At 36.7% G+C, this 22,430-nt stretch overlaps 1 protein-coding gene across 1 annotated transcript; it reads left to right on the top strand.

Annotated features, from left to right (window-relative positions):
• The first annotated feature begins 409 nt into the window (after nt 1-409).
• AGTR1 (angiotensin II receptor, type 1) lies at nt 410-20,453 on the top strand. Its single transcript, XM_009883385.1, has 2 exons — nt 410-501; nt 19,048-20,453. Exon 2 carries the CDS (start codon nt 19,100-19,102, stop codon nt 20,147-20,149), a length of 1,050 nt encoding a protein of 349 aa, XP_009881687.1. The 5' UTR covers nt 410-501; nt 19,048-19,099; the 3' UTR covers nt 20,150-20,453.
• The last annotated feature ends 1,977 nt before the right edge of the window (nt 20,454-22,430 follow it).

The raw sequence follows: 22,430 nt of genomic DNA, 5'->3' as shown, positions 1-22,430 counted from the left end.
TCCATGCACTAAAACACTTAAAGTGCTATCACTTATTTACAGGTACACAAGCTCTATATTCTTCTGTGCAAATCAACTCACATACCAGTAGCTAGATAAGTCGATCAGATTACAAGCAGCAAATTTGCAGGATTCAGTTATGCCCATTTCTATGTTTCTGTAAACTTACTGGAATTAATGAGATGCACGGCAATAAGCAGCAGCAGGATTCTGGCCAGAGCAGGCTATGGGTCACTGTAAATTTCCATCACTTCCATAAGTAGCAGTACTTGTTTTGATGGTGCTGCGTTGCATAGCATGGGACAGGCTACTAAATGGGCTCAGTAAAATTACAAGCCCCAAAAAAGGGATAAGGTTAAAGAGAGATTTTTCGTTTATTTTGGTTGTTGTTTTTTTTTGGGGGGGGGTGGGGGTGTCTTCTCTTTTCACTTGCATGAACCCACACTGCTAGCATAATTAGACTTTTGCCTGAATAAGAGGACTGAGTATGGCCTAAGGCAGGTAATTACCATGGTGATGTAGAGAGGCTCTTTTAGCTCTGTTTTACTGTCAGGCAAATGTTTCACACTCCTGACTATGGAGTCATTTTGCTTGTTGCCACCATAATCTTTTAAATTACAGCATCTTTCAAAAATATGAAGTGCATACAAATTGAACTGTTGCTCGTGTATTAAGAATTTTTACTATATGCCTTTCCAGTAGGAACGTGGTATTTCTGTACACCTTTCTTCTCTACAACTTGAACTACATAGCAGAGAAAAATCAGTTCATACTATAGAGTGCTTCTTAGTTTATGTTGCAAAACTGAGAAAACAAAGTGATCCTGTATGATTAAGAGAGAGAAGTCACATTTGTCACTAATTTTTAATATAGTTGGTTTCATTCTCCCCTTACTTTTGTCAAGGTAGTAGACTGAAACAGAGTTAATTCTTACACTGGAGAAAAGCAGAAGTGAGCCCATTTCCAATGGTGTGAGCTGTCACAGAATAGAGTCAAATCATAGAATAGTTTGGGTTGGAAGGGACCTTTAAAGGTCATCTTGTCCAACCGCCATGCAATGAGCAGAGCATGTCCTGCCTTGCTGCTTTGAAACAGTACCTTTCTTGGGTTGGATGGCATGTGCAAACTGCAACTAGAAGTTACTGGTTTAAGAGGTGGTAAATACCAGCCTGAAATGCCAGTATCCACAGTGCTGCAGAAGTGAGGAGAGTGCTGCCTTTTGGTTTAAAACGTCACAACTCTACAACCTGCTTCTTACAGTCCACTTTGAACAAGATGATGCATGATTTGGATTTGTGTTACCTGCTGAATGAATAATATTATCTTTAATTGTATTAAATATCTGAAAATATATCTCACTTCTTTTTGCTGTTTCTAGTACTATAAAACCAGAGGTAGATGCAGAATGTAAACATGGTGATTTATTTATACTTTTCTAGCATAATTCTGTTGAAACTTATGGACTGTGTTTGCAGACAGAGAGATATGTGTCAGAGTTAATTCCTTTTAAAAAAATATATTTCAGATAATGGGCACTCACTACATTTTCCTACAGTCCTAAGTTTTCTGCACTATGGTAATTTTATTCTCTGTGTGTGTTGAAGGAACACATTTAGGTACTCCTTTTCTCTGGCACTGCCTGTGGTTCCTTACTACAGCTCCAGTAATTAATACGGTAACTTAAAGTTACCTAAACTGTGAGCTCTCATCATACTGTCCTAGTTATACTTTTGCATAAACAAGAGTTTAACATTAGTTGAAAATGTTTTAAGCAGTCACAAATTACTCTCATTTGCTCACTACCTCTCCTTTTTCTCTGGACCTTCTTGAGGTCCAAAGCTACTAGTGTTACCAGGAGTATGCATAAACTCTCTTGTGGCTATTACTGCCCAAATTTTAGAGCATCTAATCACACTGTGAGAAGCATCCAGTTGTTTCTGAGTGGTTGGCATGTATCTCTGTTCCCCACGCTTAAAGTCTCCTTTTCAGCCTGGGTGAGTTCATAGAAGATCACATTCTGTCTTGAGTTGGAGAGAGAACATGCATATTTATGCATTATTTTAATCAAATACTATGTCTGACTCACATTACAGGGTTAATTTTGTGCTTTTTTTAGCTGAATGTAATGATTATCTTCCAGGAGACACCTCAATAAGAGGAGAAATAAACTAAAATTTAATTTGGATATGTTATACCTAAAGCTGAGTTGGGGAAACAGGTTATTGAGATTCATTGGCATATGAATAGATCTGCTTGGGCAATATATTAGATACGCCAAAGAAAGCGGCCAAATGGTTAAGTTAGGGGAAGGAGGGTGGGCAGCAAAGCAAAATAAACCCCTCACTATTTGTGCCAGGAATACTGGCAGCCCAGCAACATGGGTTGCAACTCTGGCACCCAAAGTACGCACATGAAGAAAGGTCTGGAAGTTTAAACAAAATCACCACAGTTGTTTCCTTAGCTATAATGAAGGGGACTCGGGCAGTTGAGTGAAAGAGCACAAGTTGGGTAAAAAAGACTACTTATTTGACAGGGAATAGGATCAGACTGTCCCAACAACTGGTAGAGCAGAGAAGAAAAAAGGAAGTGAAATGAACGTTAGCCTCGCAATTAATCTAGACTGCAATGCTAGTTAGAGTAATTACACATCAGATCCTTTGCAAATTCTAAGATCCACTGATTTTAAACCATCATCTCTCTCAGAAAGAGAAGTATAATTTCAGAATTGTTTCAGAGTTACAAGCCTGGTAAGACTTACAGTTTACAGCTGTGAGGACTGGGTCAGGGTATAGTCTGGCCAGTACAGGCCCACAGCAGTCTACTTGTATTGTAGGCTCTATTCATATACAGCTAAATCTCTAACCTTTGGGTAATTTGTTTCCATTTTTGAGCCTTATCTAGCTTACTTGCTGGTATTTGCCTCATGCTCTCAGTTGTGCAACAATTCCATCAGAAGTGCAGTGATGCAGATGTTGTGTTCTACCATGTGTTCCTCTCAAATATTACTTAACAATTTTGTAGTATTCTTGGATAGAAGTGCTGATTTTTGGACAGTTTGTCCTAAGGGAGACTATGGTATTTTTAAGAAGTTAGCCTCTGTATTATTATGATCAGGTTTGAGGACCTAGGTAAGAGAAAATTGCAGAGCATCACGAAGAGAAATTTTTAGAAATCGCATGGAATTTGGAAGACAAAATGGAAAATGTGGTTCACTTATGAAGAGAGGGTAAAGTGGAGGGAAGACTAATTTTTTATTTTCACTATTGTAGGGTTAGTTTCCACCATGCTAAGAGGAACAAACAGGTTGCTATTGCTCAGAATTGAATCCCAGCTACTTATCAAGACAGAATGCATACAGGCTCCACTCTAGAAGTATGATACTATTTTTCAGGTAATTAAGAAAACACTTCTGGAATTAAAATTTTATGCAAAGTTAAAATTTGGCATGAACTCACACCTGGTGAGTTGAAATACATTGCAGAGTTTTGAGTAGGTGGCAACATAATTTACTCCTAGAGTTTAAAGTTGCATAAACCTCATGTATGAGTCCCAGATGCTGCAACCTGAAGATCAGAAAGGGTCCAGCAGAGTTGTTTTCTTACATACAGCTGCTACTGCACACAGAGTTACTAATCACAGTATCATTTTCTGTCTCCTCCTTCTGGTCTTAAAACTCCTGCAGTGAAAAGCAAGCTAGTAAGCTTTTGCCAACCACAGTATTTCTTTTAGTTCCCTTTCCATTAACAAATTTGTCTTTTAAGATCACTTTCACCAATAGAGAGTCATTGTACTATGAGCACTCGGCATGTTCTGTACTATCTTCTAAAACTTGTCCTTTGTGAAAAACAAATAATTTGACAGATGTACTCTAGAAGAACCTGTGTCATTTTTGAACATTTTAGGGAATTTAACAAATCTGACACACAAGGGAAGTTATGATACTTATACTTGATTATTTTTTTTTTAACCTCAGCTGTAACAAACAAGTGAAAAGAAGTTATCTTGACTTTTAAGTCCTAACAGCTGTGATTGAGACAAAGCACGTATGAAATAGAATGGCTGGTCTGATCATTTACGACCTTATCTTCAGATAAATGATGGATTATACTAAGATTACCTTGAGCTTTCAAGTGAATTGCAACTAAGGGTAGGAAAATATCATGCTCCAAATAGCATGCTGTTAGTATTCTCTGTTGCACCATCATCTGAAAGTACTGCAGATTTTGGGCCGTCAGATGTCTTTTACAATTTTCATTCCATTTGGTTTTTGTTTGATAGCAAAACTGTCCAGGTATCAGCTATATAACAACGCTAGCTAGAATGCTTGGTAACTATTTGTGGTGTTTATCTCCTTTTATTGTAGTTGAGTAGCATTTCTCTTACAGGCACAGAAAATGGGTAATAACTGAAGATGACCTCACAGCAGGAAAGTGAGATCAGATTGGCAATGCATCAGTGAGTGGCATGATTGAAGACAAGACAAAAAACAGGCTACAGCAAAAGGTAACTGGCACTATCTAAAGAAACCAGTACTGAATTTGGGAAAGGTCAATATTTAGACAGTATTTCACTGTTAGAGGTGACGGCTATAATTAGAGTTACGGCCAGAACAAAGAATAATTTAACCAAACACCTAATTTCAGCTAATTCACCTATTCCTTTCTTTACTTCTCGTTCATACAAGTTTGTCAGTTGCTGACTGATTGTTGGCTAGGGGAATGTAACAATCAGTAGATGAAGTATAGGAACAGGAATAGAAAAGAAAACAGCATTCCTGAGTCCCCTCAATTTTCTGAAAATTGAGAGGGGTACATTGAATGAGAGTACTGTGCCTCAGCATTTCTAACGCAGAGGGACCCACGCAAATAGTAAAACATTCCAGAAAAACGCTGAACAGCTGTACTTTTATGTTGGGGGGCTTACGCAAGGGACAAAAATGTATTACTTGACTTTCCTAAAAAATGTTCTGTTGGCAGTTATCTTCCATTTAACCCTGCTTTAGCATTGTCACAGCCTGGCCAGACGCTTTGCTTGAAGCAGGCAGTACATAATGTACAAATAGGCAGCCTGAACTTGTTTCTTGAGGAACCATGCGTGCCCGTCCCAGTCCAAGTTTATAGGATGTCTGTTGTCTTTTCATTTCTTTCTTTATAAACTCCTATTGGTTTTCATCTTTGCTCATTTCTCCCCTCATTCTTGTTACCCAAGCCTAAAAGTTTTTACAATTTTCCTTTTTTTCCTCCTACAAGGTACATTGGGTCCAAGAGTTAGTCTGCTACCATTCAGTTTCTGGCAGTTGCTCAGGATTTCCTCCCTCCAAAGGTTCTTTGCTTAATGTACAACAATAAGAAATGGAAAGCATGGGGCAGGAATCAACATCTGTTCTCAAAGTGGGACTCTACCTCTGCTCTTAGATTTCTGTCTTTATTGTTTTCCTTTTGGCTTTGTTATTAGCAGCTTACCATATGACAATTACAGTTTTTCTCTTTCTCAAATCAGGCTTTATTTCGGGTAAAAGATATTTCTTTACCTATGTGTTTCCTAAAAAGTACTTCAAAGGAAAGGGTTTAAAAATATTTCGCCTTTAAACACATTTTATGATGCTGCTCCAGGTTCTTAAATAGATCAAAAAGAGTCATGTCAGTACATGACAGCCACACATCCAAGCATTTGCTCAGCCTAATTGGTAATTTTCCTAGTGTTAAAGTAAAGCTCATGTGGCATCTTTTGGAGGGAACAGCGCTACCCTTTCTGGGCATCTGTGCAGTTATGTTTGTTTGAGAACCAAGACTGCACTTCGTTGAGGATGCACCAATTCACAGCAGCATAGGTTGCTTGTGCTCTGGCTGCAACAGCCTTCTTTGTTTTGCTACCTCTGTTGCTGGTGCTCAGTACCCACAAAGAATGTCTCAGAGCCAGGACAGTAAAGGGAGTTCACTAATGAATTTTGTTTTCAAAATAGAGCAATAAATTTTACTTTGAAAAAAAAAAACAGGAAACAAGCTGTACAAATTTGGCAGAACATCTATTTTGGTATCATTCTGTCAAGTGTGCCGCCTTCCAGACAAAGCACTAGGGATCACAGTATGTTGTTTTTTTCATGGGTGATAATACCTTTCACACTGTCATGGATTAAGGTGTCTGTATTTGACCTTTCATTCTCTTTGATTAACCCTTTAGCACCTCACGATTCCAATTGACTGGTACAAAAATCTTGGATACCTTGCTTGTCTTTATTTGGCTACTCAAATTTTCTTCTACTCCTCATAATGATCTGCCCTTAACAGGAATTTTGTACAAGTGAAAGCACAATTGGGCCTCTGTGTTTTCCATGTTATACTTCGTAACAATTACAATGATACTAACTTCTCTTGGGCTTAGCTGCATTACCATTTTAAAAGATTTTTTTTGGTCTGAATAAACTCTTGTACTTTACCAGTTCCTCATACTATTTTCCTTCCCTTCTGCCTTTGGTTCTCTTTTTCTGACCCTAATGAGGTATTCGTTAAGAAGCCTCCATGCTGATCCTTTGCTTTTAATCTTTTAACTTTTCCCTCCAGGCTGTTCCTAACATTCTCGTTTAAAGAGGAAAAGCCTTTTGTGAGGCATATTGTGATTGTGTGATATTTTCCCACTGTAAGGATATCTAAATTAATTATATGAAAGAGAAGTAATCAAGTGTCTCAATCCGACACAGTGAGCCAAATCCTATTGCGTATTGCTGAATTATGACACATGGAAGACAAAGCTTCCTCTGAACAAAGCTGTTGAAATCTAATGTCCATTTCCTTGCCCAGAAATCCACAAAACATTTTCTTTTGCTTTGCTGGTAAGACAAACACTATTTTTCAGCATGAAGTCAAAAGAAAAGAAATGTTCAATGTAAGATTGAACAGAACAGTAACACTTTGACTAGCAGGAAGTTACATGGAAATCACTAGCCATAGTATTGGAAACATAGTGGCAAAACTTCCACTTTAATTGGTTTAGTTAACTTGACAGATACTTTAGTCATATCTGTATGTCTGTGTTCACACAGACATGCTGCGTTGTTTGTTTCTCAGTTAATGTTTTAATTACCCAAAGCAAAAGCTTCTATCAGTCACTTTAACCACATTGGTGACAGGCAAGAAACAGGGATGCGATTTGTTAGAGATTTTTAAAGAGGGAAAGTCCTTTCAGGTAACAATGTGCAACACGAACTACTCTCCGCCAGCTCGTCTAATTTCCATTAGATTAGAAAGTGGAACACCTCTGTTTGATGGGTCTCTCCATTTCTGGAGTAGAAGCAGAGAATTTAAAGCGTTTCTTTTCTCTCACACTTCTTGACAGATTAGCAATGTTGCAGATGAAAATGACTGTATTGCTCTGCACAATGCGTTTCTAAAGCTTGTTATTCATTAATTTGCACTTGCCTTCTATGTTTGTAGAGGGGAAAAAAGTAAAAATAAAAGCACATGCTGCAGAAGGAACTGTATATTAAGCCTGTAGAGCTCTCAGGTGTGTCATGGCTCCACCCTGGTGATTTAGCATAATGGCTGGAAAATGTCCTTTTAAGGATTAATGTACAGGTAAGGTCTCACACACACCAGAATGTTTCCACGCATGTCAAAATGTCACTGATTTGCTGCCCAACTTTGAGCAAATTTATGTATGTATGCTCTCTCGTAGCACCTTTCTTACTGTTTTACAAGAAAGTACACGAAGGCCGTTCCTTGTACCAGAGAAGTAAAAGTAATATTATCTTGCAGAGTTCATTGCTCATCATGTTATTATCTCACTTTTAACTAAGAAAAGTTGTTCAGAGCTTAAGTTGCATACATAATGTTAACTTTTGCCTATGCATCTTTTAGCTTAGCAGAAGAAGAGTAACATGAGCGTGAGAGAGTAGGCAAATGACGCAGTGGTCTCTGAATAAGCTAAACTACCAGGACAAAGCAAGGAAGCCTCTATTTGGACTAACCTGAAAATCCACAAAGTAGTCCTATCACCTCCCATCTTTGTCTACAAAGTTATTAGCTGTGTCCCCTACCCTTCCTTCTTCAAACATCTTTGCCTTGAGGAAGCAACAGAAACCTAATTAAAACATCACTTTCAGTAGTTTCATACCAGTAACACCACTAATTTTGAGTTGCATCTTTCATGGTAAAGCTGCAAAACAAAATAAAACCACCAAAGAACTTGCACCTAGATTCAGAAAAATCATTTTCTCCCTGAAGTAGGTGATTTGCTTCATGAGGAAACAGTTGCAGCTTTGACCTTTCCATCCCATTTTCTATTGTGATCTCTGCCAGTGACAGAGAAGATTCTGACAGTGATTGCATATTGCTGTGGGCATGGCACTCGTGTTAACCATTTTAGAGCATTACCATTTCTAATTTAGATGCATGAAATCCCATTTTCTGCTAAATTATCAGCCACCACTAATATAACCAAGATTTTGAACTTATGCAAATTTTACCTGTTTTTACTCATAGGCTGGTAAGTGCATACTCAGTATCTGGACTTTCACAAAGCAGATTGTAATAACCCTCTTACAGCCAATCGTAATCTGGCTATACTGATTTTTTTAATACTTTTTTCTTCTGCCTCCCTATAGTAATATTTATTTTCCATCCTTTAATGACACATGTCATTTTGTTATTTTAACATTCTTAACAGAATTTATGAGTCATTTTATCCTTTACCACATTTTTTTTCCTCCTGGACTAAAAAGCAGAAGAGGCCCAGGTTTCATGACACGCTACGTTTCACTTCACACACATTACATTGCAGTACAGCTACCCATAACAGAATAAAAGATAGAACAATTTACCTTTGTCATTAGCTCATCTCAATTAATAAAAGCTGGGAGTGTGGAGAGTCTTCATCGTGGGAGGCAGGGGAGTCTAGAGCAGTGAACTGTGTACCTGTTGCTTCCTCACAGCTGCCTGCGTGAGTAGCACCATGTCCCTGGAGAAAAACAATCTGTGTTGTAGAAATTGCTCTGGCCAACAAGCACGTTAAGCAATGCACATTTCTAATATTTTAGGCTTCAAATTAAAATACAACAACGTGTTAGAGTTTATATGCTGTAAAAACTGTGAGGAAGAGCCAATACATACATGTGTCCTCTCATGACCTGGAGTCAGTAACAGAATAACTGTGAGCAAGGAATCCCCATGAGACACTAATATTTTGGGGCTCAGGCCTACAAGACAGTCTACGTGAGTAGCTGTTACTCTCAAGGCCCCAAAACATTCGCTCCAGCGAGAAATAAGAATTACCAGAGACCAATGATACTCAAAACAGCATGGAAAATGTCTTATAACCCTCTTATTAAGCTGTGCGTGCTCGAAGTCACAGTAGTATAACACAAGGTTTCTCCAACAAGCCGGGAAGGGAGAACAGCTGTTGTTATTGCTCTTTTCTTGTGCACCCACATAACCTTATATCATCTGAAAGGAGATAAGACATGTTGTATCTGGTCTTGGTTTTGTTAGAAGTGGGCATGATAAGGGCTTTCAGCAGTGCTTTTTATTTCAGTAAGTTTTTTTCTTTCTCTCTTGCCTTTCCACAGCCTTTTTAATGTAAGGCTGAAATATAGATTTGGATCAAGCCCGGAATTAATGTAAATTCCCTTAATCCTCAGTTGGAGGAGTTCACAGTAGAAGCTTATGGTTCATTCCATGTGGAAATAATGGTGCCAATAGAAATTTTAGGTGTGTGGTTAGGTATCCAGAAGCTACATTTGTGTAGGATATGTGCTGCTGTGTAATTAAAAAAAAGGATACTTTAAAACTATTTATTCCATGGAACTAAGCTATCAGAATAGAAACTTAAAATTCATCAAATGATTTCACTCGCACTTAACAAACCTGAATTTGATTTCTGTCTTTTATTAAAAATGACCACATGGGGCACACTATATTTTATATAGGCAATTCTAGCTGCAATAAAGGAAATGTGTTAATCCATTTGTTTACTATCACTCAGAGAAAGTAACAGTGCAGCTTGTAACCTTTCACAGCTCAAACTAATCTCGCTTTTATTTGTTCTGGGACTTGATGGCTTAATTCTTGTTAACTATTGACTCTTTTGGGTACTTCCAAATGCCCTAAAGACACTACACAACCAGGCATCAAATCTGATGCTATGAATGTGCCATAAGCTGTATATTCATGATAAAACAGTACTTTAGGTTGTATTGCCCTTCAAAAGTCTTTTCATGCCAGTGCTGAAAACCCTAGAAATTCTAGTCCTACCTTGATCTGACACAGATTTATTTTTTCTTTCCTGGCATCTAGTGTGCCATAAATGTCATTGTAAGCAATATGAGGAGATGGCATGTCCCTGACAAGCAGACTTTAGGTTAGCCTGCTGGTTATTGATCATTTTTATCTCTTAGGAGGGCGCCAGTCTTCCTTTTTGGTAAAGCTAACGGGTAGAACAGAGGTGCAAAAATCCATGCTGGATTGATGATACCTTCATTTCAAAGTCTTAATAAGTCTAAGTGACTTCAGCCTCTTTTAGAAAAAGAGGCAATTCTTTACCCTGTGGTATAAACAAGAAGAGTGACTGCCTCCTGCTATAACAATTAGTTTTTCATATTTAAAAACTAATTCAGCTTTAATAACCTAGCTAAGGAAAAGATGTTCTTCATTCCTTGCAAGACAGAGCAACTGAGGTGACTGGTGACAAAGGGATATCACATGGAGATTCACCTTTCAGACATCATCTTTTCTGAAGCTTAGCCTTTTGATGTTTAGTTTCAGAAGTATTGAGCTAGATTTTACTTTGTTTATTTAATTATCTTTTCAGTTTTAAGTTACTGCTGTGTGGATAATTTTATATTCACATCTCTTAAGGACATATAACACCTAAGACATATTAAACAACAGAGAGTTTGCAAGACATTCTTGCAGCCCTTGTCAAAGAAAGAACACAGAGATTGCTCTGATGGATAAGCATGAAAGAAAGAGACCAGAAAAATTATGTGGAAAATCTAAGATATCTGGAGTATCGAGTACACTGTCAAGCCAGAACCAGTGATCTCTAAAACCACCACCTCACTGATCTTCCCCAGATTAGATAAACACATTGCATGTTGAAAATGGTTAATCCTTCAGTGTTTTGGAGTCCAGTTATAAATTTATTGAACCCAAGAATGTTTTCCATCACCTTATAAGCAGAGAAAACAAAATCATGTGTGTATAGAGGAAAAGGTCCCAGAAAACAATGTTTACTTTTAAACCTAAATCTAGAGGATCTGAAAAATAAAACCTATAAGTGAAAATACTGAAATTTACTCTCAACTGAAAGACTTTTGGCTAACTATAATGTGTGCTTTGTGGATCAGTCAACAAACTTTTGTACAAAAAAAACCCCACGTAATCATTGCCATGGTAGTGTTCACTGAACTACTAAGTTCTAGTGAGATTGAGAAACTGTAGTGAAGTTGAGCAATCCTTCCTTGGCACTAACATCTGTGAGTAAAATTTTATAGAAATATGTACATCAGGATTTCCCAACTTCTGGGAAAAAAACCCCATACATGAGGAGGGAATTGATAGAGTTGACTTTGGCTGAAGAGCTAAGTAGCTAAGAAATATTTCCAATGTTTCTGGGCTCTGTAAGTACTGAGAGAGTTTATGCAAAAAATAGTCCAAGCTTTCACCACTGCTGCAGCTGCTAGAATTATAAGCATGACATTGTTACACTGTAGGCTGTTAAAAAGAACATGCAGAAAATTTGTCACATATTGCATTTTAGTATTGTTAAGCATTTGATGTCCCAAAAAAAGTACTTGCAAGGGTTTGTTTATCACTTGACAGCCCCATAAATTAGTGCTTTAGAAGTGGCCTTTCACTTATACCAATTTTTGCCACATCCATTTCCAACACAAAGTCCTTGAGTGTGCAAATGAAAGATTATTTTGCTTTAGTCTGTGTTTTAAATCTAGCCAATTACTAGTTTTCAGTCTTTAAATGTCAATTCTGTTCTCTCTAAATGCTTCTATTTTTAGCAGCTTCAAGATACAAACCTCGTATGCTTGTACCCAAACATCCCTTAAGTGCGTAGAGATACACTGGCACTGTATAACCCATTTGATATAAATATAGGACAAGACACTGATTATTTCTACTTATCTGGCATGAGAAAATATAGGTAATATAAATGTTTTGGTTCTACTTTGCTCATGTACTAGTTCCCATAAAATAAATGTCACCATAACACTAACAACCTTTCTTCTCTGTCTGGATTGAAAGCTTTTTGCCCTTACTAGCATGAGAGAACTATTTAGGTAAATACATAATTTGAAACAGAGCACTGACAGTGTCCAAAGGGCTAATGACAAACCCAGGTGTATTAGTAAAAGAGGCTGGGGGTGGGGTGGTAAAAAGTGTTAAATATGCTTACATTTTTAAATTGTGGAAGTGTTTACAATCCATGAAATATGTACAGCACTTGAGGTCTTAAGAAAATCACCATTTGGATAACAAAACCTGTGTAGGCTCACACTGCCTTTCAATTTCCAAAAATCCCTTTGAAAAAAGTAAAAGGGATTAAAAATAGTTCTGAAGTGTCATTTTCAACAATAAAAATATCTTAATCCAAAAAGGAAAATACAGGTTTGAGCCAAGTGAACCTAGAATTCTTTTCAAGAATCCTTGGCTGATGCTCGGAAAAAGACTTGTATGATTAACAACAAGCCTAGTTGGTTTTAAAATAATCTTTTCATCTAATGAGTAGGTGTCACTATTTTGCCGTCTGCATTTTTAAAGTAAACTATACTTTTAGTCTGCCTTTAAAAATACTCTTCTTCATTTGGCTCAAAAACTTTAGAGAGTTTAAGCTGCATATGTCTTTGAAAAAATAAAATATCATGATCTTGTTCCATGGCTTGCAAGTGCAAGAACTGGACTGAAGGTTAGCAAAACCAGTAACGTACTAAGGACATTAGCTATAAGCTACTAGATACTAAAATAAACTTAAAATAATTCACTCGGGTATGTTATAGTTTACATAAATGAAGAACTTCAATGATAGATATTTTGCCTTGTGTTTGCATCTTAAATAATCTTGCAGAAAGAGGGTTTTTTGAAAAGTGATGGCACTTGAATATAAAATAAAGCAATTCTCTTATTTTAAAATGGGAAATACAGACCTCTAGTGGTCGAAATATATAATATAAGAGTTAAACTTCAGAGTGATATGTCACTGTGCTTAACTGTGTTACTTTCCTTTTTCTTTACGTTTTCCTCCCCTCTCAATCATTCAAAAATCACATAACCCCCCAATTCCACCCTTCAGTCATTCCACAAGCATTGATTTTTCCCAGAGGACAAAGTACTTTCATCTGCCCTTTTCTCACATAAATTTTATGATTCAGCTATACTCGGTTTCAGAGATATTTGGGAAGTGAAGGGAAAAGTAATGAGTAGTCTGTGAAAACAAACAGAAGATAGATGTTCATTCTTTTCAGAATAAATGATGAAGCCATCATACAGAAGGACAGACTCTTCTGAAGTATGATGGAGGAAATAAATACAGATAAGTTCTTACAAAGAAGGTCAGAGTACATAAACAGTTCACATTTACAAGGTGGCAGTAACTGGTCCTCTGCTAGCACAAAATAAGTAATAAGCAATTTCGAGTTTTGATGTGATAGAAAAAGCAGATCCTAGAAGGATCACAGGCAGTTTGCTTTCCAGCTATATAGAGCTAGCACAAATGAAGCAGACCAGCTTGAACTCTTGCAAGGGAAAGGCACAAACAATCCACGCATAGGTTAGAGAATTAAAAAGACAGATATTTTACTCTAACATAAAAAAAAGCAAAACCCACAAAATTAACAGCAATTTCAACAGACTGGCAGTTGCTTTATAAAAGACTGAACCAGAGGACAGATATTAAACAAAAATGCACAGACCGGTACAAGGTCCTGCAAATTCTGTTTGTTCTGATGTCAGACCACCTCCTGATCCAAAATTGCAAAAGCAACAGCCCACTTCACAGTTACTAATACAGATCTTTTGAATCTTGCTTTCTGTTCTTGGTGTTCATGAACTGATATATGGACAGTTTTCTGGTTCTGTACTGCCTATTGCAGTTCCATTTCAGTAATATTTTGATATATTGTCATTTACCATGAAGTCAGATGCTGACCTCTGTGGAAGATAGTGGCAGCGATGACAGGAGGCCTATGCACACTGCAAGGCCACAATAGTTTGAATTATGTGCCTTTATTTGCCCAAGTGTTTGCATTTCTCTCACCCTCCTCAATTAAACTATCAACTCTGGACTAAAAATATTTAGGAAAGCCATGATAGGGGAATACAGACTGTTAGGAGGAGCAGCAGAAAGAAGGAAAAAGGTAAATTCATGGCTTCATAGTCAGGAACACCAGGAAAGCAGGGAAGAGGCTGAAGTAGTCATCTGAAGTAGAAGAAACTATATTCATTAAGGCAATGAGGATAAAGGGGGTTGTTCTACTGGACAGAAGAAAAAAAAAAAAGGCAGTGAATCATTTGGAAAGTGTCATTAGTTTCTCAGCAATTAGAAAAAGACGACAAAAAAATTAGGAAAGGGAGGGGAATAAACTCTTAAGATAAAGAAAAAAGCTTATGCCACCAGAAAGAACTAAACATAGTTAATATATTGAACATATTGATCTAAACATTTTTCAAGCTCTCTTCTCCCTGTGCAATAATTTTAAACATGGAAATATTTTCTCATTTTTAAGAAAAGCAAATAATCCAACTACCAGATGATACAAAGTAAAAAATAATAACAAAATAAAAAAAAACAGATGAAATATCCAGATGAAAAGCACCCCTCACATTACCTAATGGTGAGGTGGCTAAACTGTGGCAGGGTTGGTCAACCTGAGTTTATTTAGTCTTTGTCAAAGCAAATATCAAAACCACATTTCTGTTTAAAATCTGACTTGACATCTGCTTACCTATTTATAGCTGATGAAGTACTCACAGAAAGCCACAGTCAGTGCTATCTTATCTATCAGTAGGCAAAGTGCTGTTTACCTTGCATGGGCTCAGCATTCCTTGTTGTTTCCACAGGCAGTTTAATTAGGATGCATGTTCACCCAACAGAAGCAATGAATGGAGTGGTAAATAATAGTTGGTAGAGCAGTCTGAAGCATTTCATTATCAGTGACATACTATAATCATTGCAATTAAAAAAGATAAAAGGTCAAACAGGACAGTAACATACAACAGGAGTTTGCTGCTCACCAGATAATTTACTTTGAGATTGATGTTGCCACACCATTCACAGTCGCATCAGTTAAATCCTCTTAGAAAAAGCTCACTGTGTATCAGCCTTAAAATGATCCAATTATCACTATGTTAACTCAGGTCATTTGAGATGCTTTAAATGGAATTATCAATGTGCACAATTTCGATACTTGCATTTAACTGGCCAGTAGTTTAACCTGCTCTGGTGAATTCTGGCAGCATCAGGCATCTATTTCTGTAATTTTTTAAAGAATCTGCAGTACTTCCCATGTAGAAGTATCTGCTTTGCATAAATTGTATATAACCATGATCCTGGGATAAGCAGGTGAACTGTGGCAAGTGAGAAAAACAGCAAAAATGACAGTGATACAGAAACGAAATCATTGCCTGTAAGGAGTTCACACCACCACGGCTGCCCTGTCTCACCACTCAGCGCTGCTGTGGGCTTTCAAAGCAGATCAATGATTTCTGCTATGTTGAATCTTTTCCTAATACTCTAAAGTTACAGATGTCCTCAAGGCAGCAGATCTACCTGAGGCTAGCTCTGAAATCTTAAAATTTCCAGGAAATTAAAAAATTTAGCTTGGGATTAGCAACACCTTTTTCACTGTGCTTCAAATGTAAGACTCATGAGGTTCTTTCTCACAGCAACATTTAAACTGTTTTTAGATACACACATAGCAATCCATATCTATTTACCCAAAAGCAAACACATTATGTATTCCTACTTCCTTTTCGTTTACTGAAAATAGTGATGGATTTCTTTATTTATTGATTATAATTCCATAGTATAATTTGAAACTGGTAATATACCAAACACATCCTTTGCACAACTCCACTGACTTCAGTGTTACACCAAAACCTTTAATCCCAGAACGGTTACAATCTTATACAGACAAATTGAAGTATAATACTATTTTATGACCAAATTCCTGATTTTTCGTGGGAATTGTTCTCCCTTTTTTACTTCCCAAGCACTCCAAAATATGCTCAGGGAATTCAATACTTAGAGAGCCAGACACAAGTTTCCCAACTTAATTATTTTTTGTTTATCTTTAACACATTTCTGAAAATGTAGTATAATCATCATTATACTTTCTTGAAAGTACATATCCTATTAATTACATCAACTAAAGCTACTACTGGCATGAAAAAGTACAGGCCACCATGTGGATAGAAAAGGGAAGTTGGAAGTTAACAACAAAACACACTACACTGAAGGAGCTGATGGAGTGGCTGTGAGAAAGGTGCCTGGGCATCTATCACTGCACAGAGGCAATCCCATCAAAGAGGGAATATTCACCATCAGCTACATTTATCTTAGCCACTGAATCTGCAGTTAGCACACACAGAGCAGGATGCACTTGCCAAATAACACTACCAATTGGTTAATCTAGTCACAGAGAAAGGCTCAGCCTTAACTGGGTCCTGATCTACTCTACCCTAAGTCTAACTTGCAGTGGTGATTTTCTTAGTAGAGACTTCACTGCTGTTTCTTATTACTAAGTTCTGGGCTGTAATCTCAGTGAGTATATAAATGAAAGGCTGTGATAATGAATAGATCACGCAGCAACAGCATGTATCTGGGACAGGGCAAATATTGCCAGACCTTGATGTTGCAGAACCTATCAGTTATTATCAAATCTCCTTGGGAACTTTCACAACCAAGGGATGAGATAAGAGGATTTATCTTGAAATCTTTTTATTGTGGTTCTCCCCATCCTATGGATAGCATGACTTTCCGCACAGCCAAACACAGTGTGTTCTAGATTTGGCACAGTTTGAAAGCCGGGAAGTTTTGCTCAGGATGCATTACAGTGCCACATGTGACCAGAATGGCATATATTTCTTTGTGATGGCTGTATTTGCTTGATTTTTTAACTTCTTAAACACGACAGAAATGGCTGAAGTCATTTTGAAGCATCCGTACCAACTGAGGCAACAAGACTAACTCAGAGAATGAATTGGAAAGGCTTGGAGGCATCTCATTGCACAACTTGACAAAGTTGCATCTAGCTAGATATTTCAAACTTGGTAGAACTATCAAGAACTTAAATCTTGATGTTACCCTCCTAGCTTTATGGAAATGCATCAGTTTATTAATGCAAACATAATAGAACATAAGCTAAGACTGAGAAATACCAATCTTTTAAAAGCTAATAAAATGAAAGCCAAAGGGTGACCTTGGTCACAAGATGCTGCCTGCAACCTGTATTGTGGGTTCAGTTCCTGACTCTGCCTCAGACTTCCTGTACGGGCTTTGCTAAGACACATCTGTGCCTCACTTCCCTATTAAAAAGGCAATCCATTTGGAATACGGTTTGTCTCCCAACAAGAACATGTCAAACACTTTAACAGACTAGCATTCTGTATTTAACAGGAACATCAGTGCTGAACAACGCAAATAATGAGCAACCACCTCCGTAACAACACAGCTTGTATTTCTCTAATGACAGGCATCTTTTCTTTCTGAATGCATCTGTAGTGCCCAGGGTCTTAGGAAGTGTGTATTTATCTACATAAAAGTGACGTACATTTATAAGGGTTTTATTTGTTGTGGGGTTTTTCGGTTTAAGGGTTTCTTTTAAAGTAAATATATTTCACTTAATCTGTGTTTGAGGCAGCATGAATTGGGTTTGGCTGACAGCTGTCAGGATGCTGCAGACAGCAGTAAACCCTACTCTGCAATAACAACTGTCAAATTTATTTATTTTTTTTTTAAATAACCACTGTTTTTCAGGGAAAACTGTCTATTTGTAGACTCTGGAAAAGATTTAGTATCAGAATAACTTAGAGCAGATGACCTGCTTCCTAAAGTCATAAGTCATTAATAAGGAAATCATTCTTGCAGAACACAGAAGCCTTGGCAAACCAAACAGGTGCCACGTAAAGGAGATTTCATCCATTTCTGTACAATTAATAGGGTCCAGAAATATTTTTCAGACACTAAGACTACAACTTCAACTGCTAGATACATAAATTTTATCAGTAACTGAAAAGGTAATATGAATTGTCGTTCCCCCTTGCACCCTTCTTAAACTCTTTCTACAGTTATTAACGTGCAACAAATCAGCATGTCTGGATTTTCACAGATCTTTTCCTCATTCGTATTAAATATCCAAGCCAGATGTGGAGCTAGGTAACTTCTGAATATTTAAGGTATTTATGGTACAACAGAACACTAGATTGTGAATGTCTTCATCTTTCTCTGTGATGTAAAAATTGTGTCAAAGAATTAAGCTTGATGTATAGAAAGAAAAATACAGTGATTCATATCAGAGATCAAAATGAATACCTAAACTGAATTCACTTATTTTCTTAATGCATTACACTTTCTATTTACAGAATGAACTAGTATTCAGGGTGCTTAAGTGTAGTTTCTGAGATATCTGAATAACTTTGTTCACTAGATATATCACCAATTTATGGAAAGAAAATAACCCAAAGACTCTCCTGAATTAATAGTTATCTGCTTTTTTGAGTGTCTATTATTATTTTCATGACATATGTTCACTAACCAGTCTTATTTTAAATTGGAACCTTGTTAATTGAAATGTTTGTGAAGTTTCATTCATGTTAAAAAGAATCTAACAATGTTCAGCCAACTCCTAACATTCTTACCTCTGTTTTATTCTGCAAGGTCTACATTAAAATAGAAATTGGTTGAGAAAACACTTGAAGATGGTCTATTTTAAAATTCAAATACATTGACACATTATGTTAGACACAAAAACTTGACATTTAACTGAAACTTTTTAAAAATTAAATCCCTGTCACGAATAGTATTTTTTTTCCTCTTTTCCCCTCCTAGGTGTGAACTTCATATTTTCTCCCTGCAACAAGTTACAGCTGAAGAGATCAAGATGATTCCAAATTACTCTGCTGAAGAAAGTGTTAAAAGAATCCACGTTGACTGTCCCGTTTCAGGAAGGCACAGTTACATCTACATTATGGTTCCAACTGTTTACAGTATCATCTTTATCATAGGCATATTTGGGAACAGCCTGGTCGTTATTGTCATTTACTGCTACATGAAATTAAAAACAGTAGCCAGCATCTTTCTTCTAAACCTGGCGCTGGCTGACTTGTGTTTTTTAATAACTCTGCCACTCTGGGCAGCCTACACGGCCATGGAGTACCAGTGGCCTTTTGGCAACTGTTTATGTAAGTTAGCATCAGCGGGGATAAGTTTCAACCTATACGCCAGTGTGTTCCTCCTCACATGCCTTAGTATTGACCGGTACCTGGCCATAGTACATCCAGTGAAGTCCCGAATTCGACGTACCATGTTTGTTGCCAGAATAACTTGCATTGCCATCTGGCTTCTCGCTGGTGTAGCCAGTTTGCCCGTCATCATTCACCGCAATATATTTTTTGCTGAGAACTTGAACATGACAGTCTGCGGTTTTCGGTATGACAACAATAACACAACGCTCCGGGTGGGATTGGGTTTATCCAAAAATTTGCTGGGCTTTTTAATTCCTTTTCTGATCATATTAACAAGCTACACCTTAATTTGGAAGACACTGAAGAAGGCATATCAAATTCAAAAAAATAAGACTAGAAATGATGATATTTTTAAGATGATTGTGGCAATAGTATTTTTCTTCTTCTTTTCCTGGATTCCTCATCAGGTGTTCACTTTTCTGGATGTATTAATTCAATTACATGTAATAACAGACTGCAAAATCACTGATATTGTGGATACAGCTATGCCATTCACCATTTGCATTGCTTACTTTAACAACTGTTTGAATCCTTTTTTTTATGTTTTTTTTGGAAAAAACTTTAAAAAATACTTCCTTCAGCTAATAAAATACATTCCGCCAAATGTCAGCGCACATCCAAGCCTAACAACAAAAATGAGCTCCCTCTCATATCGGCCACCAGAAAAATACACGCTTGCCCACTAAAAAGACTGCTGGGTCTTTTGACTCCAAGTGATGCATTTTGCAATATACTGGTTTTTTTGAACAGCCTTGTGAACGAAGCAGCAAGAATGACAAAATTCATCCGCGGTCCTGAACATCACAGCTTACTGCTCAGTACAGAAACAGTAGATCACCTCAGAGAAATCATACTGTAAAGATTTAGCAGTGGCCTTTTATTTTACATTGTGAAGAGGACTGCTTGGTTTTCATTTTGTTTTTCTTTACTGAAAGCAACATAAACAGTGGACAGGCATGTCAGAGTTTCTGTCAGCATCCTGCCATTTACTCAGAACTATGAAAGAAGGGTACAGAAGACTCCTAAGTTCAGAGATCTTTTTAAAGGAAAAGCTTTTATAGATAACATGAATTACGAACGACCCGTTTTCAACATGCATGAGCTATTCCAAGTTTTGTTCAAGGACCTGATGGAGCTACACTGCTTGTTTTGTTGTATTTTTTTAATGACATAAATGTCATGTCATATTTATAATACATTTTCAAATATATGCTATATGGAGAGGCCCAATTTTAAACTCAAATGGAAATTTAAGGTCCTTGAAATTGGTCTCATTCTGATTTATGCTACTATTTTTCTTTTTTTTAAATGGCAATTTTTTCATAATATATGCAATGAAATGCAGATTTATTTATTAAATATAGAAGAAATATATTTTTAGATTTATATTCCTACTTATAGATTTCAAACATTGCTTCATAAATGTACATTTATATCCCAGTGGGTATTTTCATAATAGTTTAAAAAAAGTCTATATATACACACACACAAAAATGGGGTTCCCTTAATCTTTCCTCATGATATGCCACACTGACTTTGAAGAACCTTACTTATGGAATGGGTTAGTTCGATACTCTATATGACTGAAAGTAAAAGTCTGTATTTGAAAACATCAGCTCTGGGACAGGAGTGATTAGAAAACTTCAAACTATTTTTGTATAATAACCAGGGCATTCTACGAGAGAAATTACCAACTAATCAAATCCACTCAATTTTTCAAACTCCTGGATGTTTAACAAACTCACATTCCGATAAGCAAACATGCTTGTGTTACAGTTTAACTAGTAATGCTTTTAGTCACATCACAAAACATCCAAGACCAAACTTTGCTCTTGACTCTTACGGAATTACTCTCCATTTATATAAAACTAAGCCTAGAGTATTTGTTCCCTGTAGAATATATTTTTTTTTTTTTTATGTGTGGAACAAATTCAAATTTATACTAGCATAAATCAGAACAAAAGTCTGGTTTAAACTCTCCATACAAATGACAGGGAAATGCTGACAGGCACTGTAGGAAGTTTCCACTGATGATATCCTCATATGTCCTTTTTACCTCAAACAATGAGCTCTGGAAAATATTTGTTCTTGATTCACACTCAGTTATTGTCTTCAAAGATAAATAAGTTCATAAATACTTTTTTACATAGTAAAACTTAAGAAAAAAATCCCAAACTTCACATATATAATGTAGACAATTACATGACCCTTAAGAGTTTGTATTATTTATAATCTTCAACATTATACAGCTAATGCAGCTTTGTCTTGAATAACAAGTGTTTGGATTATCCATATTATCTGATTATCAGTCTCTTGCATGTACACAAATAATTTTAAATTATTTTTTACTTTAGGAAATTGTTTTAAATCAAAACAAAAATTTATTTCTGTAGTCTAATACGTTTTAAGAAAAAAATAGAACTACAACCAGGTCTGGAAATCTTGTGCCTCTTCCTGCTCTTTCATTCACTTATTTTAAGGCAAGTTTTTTCAGTTTTGCCTTTGTTCTTCTGGCTGCAAAATGGGAACAACCTCGACTCATAGATCTCACAAGGCACCATGAGGATTCACTAAAACTTCTAAAGCTGCATGTTAAAAAAAATGCTCTTTCGTTGAAGGTTTGACTTAATTTAATTGCAAGCTAGTATCTCAAAATTTGAAACCTGAATGTGTCATTTAAAGACACAGTTAAATTATTCCTATTATACATAATGCTTTATATTTAGCTTATATCTGTCCTTACATATGAGATAGCCATAGGTTAAAAATTATTATGGCAATAGTCCCTTACATTAAAAATAGCATCCAGTACTGTACCACTGCCTCAGCACTCAGTAAGCTGACGAAGGACTGCCAGAGCCTGCCATTTATCTGTATGGTATTTTGTTCATATACACATGTGCACATGTTGAGCAGCATTGGGAGCTTCCCCTGTCAGAAGCAGATCTGTCTCGCATATCATTCAGT

Source organism: Charadrius vociferus, unplaced genomic scaffold (genome assembly GCF_000708025.1).
Source record: "Charadrius vociferus isolate BGI_N301 unplaced genomic scaffold, ASM70802v2 scaffold214, whole genome shotgun sequence".
Lineage (NCBI taxonomy): Eukaryota > Metazoa > Chordata > Aves > Charadriiformes > Charadriidae > Charadrius > Charadrius vociferus.
The sequence above is the reverse complement of the archived record's forward strand: the minus strand, read 5'-3'. Positions and strand labels throughout refer to the sequence as shown.

What these genes read in the sequence shown, in the direction of transcription:
- AGTR1 (XM_009883385.1), top strand. Translation starts at nt 19,100, where the DNA reads ATGATTCCAAATTACTCTGCTGAAGAAAGTGTTAAAAGAATCCACGTT.